At 40.0% G+C, this 3,042-nt stretch overlaps 1 protein-coding gene across 1 annotated transcript in view; it reads right to left on the bottom strand.

Annotated features, from left to right (window-relative positions):
* Window positions 1-778: 778 nt before the first annotated feature.
* The window catches only part of LOC128879551 (tachykinins), a 24,860-nt gene continuing 22,596 nt past the window's right edge, over window positions 779-3,042 (bottom strand). Inside the window, exons 3-7 of the mRNA XM_054128817.1 lie at window positions 2,116-2,400; window positions 1,748-2,008; window positions 1,439-1,655; window positions 1,020-1,246; window positions 779-917 (exon numbers count right to left, since the gene is read on the bottom strand). Of these exons, the coding sequence (XP_053984792.1) occupies window positions 1,077-1,246; window positions 1,439-1,655; window positions 1,748-2,008; window positions 2,116-2,400 (933 nt within the window). The 3' untranslated portion in view covers window positions 779-917; window positions 1,020-1,076. The remainder of the gene's footprint in view (window positions 918-1,019; window positions 1,247-1,438; window positions 1,656-1,747; window positions 2,009-2,115; window positions 2,401-3,042) is intronic.

The following is a 3,042-nucleotide window of genomic DNA, read 5'->3' as shown; positions in this document are numbered from 1 at the left end:
CATCGATGCCGTACATTCGTTACGGTGATACTATTTTTTATTTTTTTTTTGCATCAAAAACTAAATGCACATTTTCATGTCGTCGATCTTTTCATCTATTTTTATAAATGTACATATATTCGCACAACGAACTTGCCCGTATTCTGTAATTTTCTAACAAGCCAACTACCGTATAGAAGCGCGTCGGTATTTATTTATTAGAGGATCTTTTGCGTTCATGATGCAAATTTGTACGAGTTTCGTTATCGAATCACGATACCTTTGAAAATCATGCGCGACACGACTTTGCGATCGTTCAAAGTGCGACGATCAAGTAATACGACTCGTCATTTCATCGAGAACGTTTATTATATACATATCGACGTCTTAACATTCCGAGAAAAATATGATTCCTATCTATCACGATTTAATATATCCATTTATTCTCACATCATTCATCTGCTGTGGGTTGCATCTCGTATGCTGTTCAAACACTAAAAGTTTTAAACGAAAAGGGAAAGTTTTCTTGGTCGATATCGAAAAAAATTAAACAAATTTGTAGTTTTTACCGAATAATTCGTTCACTTCGATCATTCCTTATTCCTGCCAGAACGTAATAAACATCATGAACGACACATTTGTCGAGTTCATCGACCGTATATGTATATAGGGTGTGCACACAGATGAGAATGAAATTTTAGAGCGAGAAAATATTGTTTTCAACAATTTCGAACGCTCGAAATGTAACGACGATAGCCGATAGTCTCGCGATACAATCGATGCACCCTGTTTTCGCATTTCTATTCGGGTTAAGTGGATCAGTTTAAACGAGGAGACTAGAATTACACAGTTGGCTGTTGCTGCTATTGTTGTTATCGATGGTAGTTGTTGTCGTTGCAATTGTTACCAACGAGAGCAGCGATACCACCGCTGAATATCTAAAAATTTTATTCTATATTTCACAATGAATTTTGTACAACATATATATTCCGTTGATTAGATTTACGCCTGAACAAATACCATCGAATAAACCGAATTACCTAATGACGTCAACAAATTTCCATTCATGCGCATCCTTTCGATGTTAATTAGACGCGTTAAAAGGTGGCACGAGCTTGCAAAGGTAACGACTTTTTGCCTCTTACCCCCACAAACTTGCCTCGAAACTCCCATCGCGGATTCTTTTTACCGCGGACACCGAAATATCTGAACGGCGATCGTTTCTCGATTTCGTAGGTGGCCAATTCGTTTCCTCGATTGTTCGTCCCTGGAAACAGATGTACAATAAGTAAATAGGAAATGCAGGAAACGTGAGCCGTTAACGTGAGCAAAAATTGTTTCTCTCGAAGGAGAATGCACGGATATGGGAATCGTTTTTTGAACGACACCCTATGGAGGTTGTATAAACATGTAGCACTGCAAAACTAAATTTTGGTAGCAGTGGGCCCGATCCATTTACCTTGATAGTTTATCGTCGATCTGGCGATACTCGAACTAGGTCCGTAAATCTGCGATGCGTCCCTTTTACCTCTCATAGCGTGGAAACCCATTCGAGCCCTTTTGAACGATTCGCCACCGTCCGTACCTTGAAAGTCTGTACCCCTTTTCGCGTAATCGGACGGATCGATCGAGTAATCTACGTAATTGTCGAACATATCCTTCTTGCCTCGCATACCCTGTCAATTTTTTACGGATTTCTCTTTTAACTCTTACGTAATTTAACGTATCGCAGAAACGAAGTCCGAGAGCGGTTAACGTTCTTACTCACGTGAAAGCCCAAAGCGGCACGTTTCTCAAGTTCTTCTATCGCGTCGAAGATCGTTTTCTTGCCTCTCATTCCTTGGAACCCCATCGGAGCCCTCTTCTCCCATTCCCCTAGGATTTCGTCCTTCTTGTCGCGCACGTCTTGATATCCCATTGCTAGTATCCTTTTCTCGTAGTCTTCCGGATAGTCGAGCAAGTACGTCTCCTTGCTGTTTGGGTCTTGCAACCCTGCCAGCGCGGCCCTCCTTTCGATTTCATCTAAAATCTGTACGATATCGATACGGTCATGCGATTCTTGTAAAGTAGAGTACGCATTAATACAGGAATGAACGAAGCAACTTTTTCATTTGCATAGCAATCGAAACTGTTTACCTCTTCGAAAGATTTTTTGCCTCTCATCCCTTGAAATCCCATTGAGGCTCGTTTGTAGTATTCATCCGGTGGCAAAGTCTTTTTCCCTCTCGTGCTCTGGAAGCCCAGCGGTGCCCTTTTCTCGTACACGTCGTCGGGAAGATAGGTATCCTCGAAATCAGGTGTCAGCTGGTCTTTTTTACCTCTCATACCTTGGAATCCCATTCGGGCTCGCTTGTTGGTCTCCTCAGGAAAAAGTTCGTTTTCGACGTCGGCTGTTATCGAATCTTTCTTTCCACGCATACCCTGCGAACGCAACGAGCAACCACGAAGGCGTTGAGAAACAATCGAATGAAATAGGAAAACTATTGAGGAATTTAATTTTAATTAAGGTCTCGATCGCTTGCAAAATTAAGGAACTGTTTATTATTAAAGTTAACGTTAAGATACGGAGGCTAAGAGATGTTGACCGGTTGAGGACTCTTGTAAAACGCTCCATAGTCGATACACAGTGGTCCGGATGGCCAAAAATGTGGCGAGAATTAGAAAGAGTTTTCGGATCTTCATGAAACTTGGTATTTTTGAGTTATTTGTCAACTTTGTCATGTATATTAAAAAGTTATTAGATTTTCATGGGAATCATGGAAACTATTGATGATAACTTGTTCGCAAACCTCGAATCTAATATTACAATTGCAAAATTCAAAATGACGGATCCAATATGGCCGACATGTATATTAAAGAGTTATTAGATGTTCATGAAACTTGGTATTTATGACTTATTTGATCCGCAAACCTCGAATCTAATATTACAATTGCAAAATTCAAAATGGCGGATCCAATATGGCCGACATCTATATTAAAAAGTTATTAGATGTTCATGAAACTTGGTATTTATGACTTATTTGATCCGCAAACCTCGAATCTAATATTACAATTGCAAAATTC

Source organism: Hylaeus volcanicus, chromosome 7, assembly GCF_026283585.1.
Source record: "Hylaeus volcanicus isolate JK05 chromosome 7, UHH_iyHylVolc1.0_haploid, whole genome shotgun sequence".
Lineage (NCBI taxonomy): Eukaryota > Metazoa > Arthropoda > Insecta > Hymenoptera > Colletidae > Hylaeus > Hylaeus volcanicus.
Note: the sequence above shows the minus strand (reverse complement) of the source record. Positions and strands in the feature narration are given on the sequence as shown.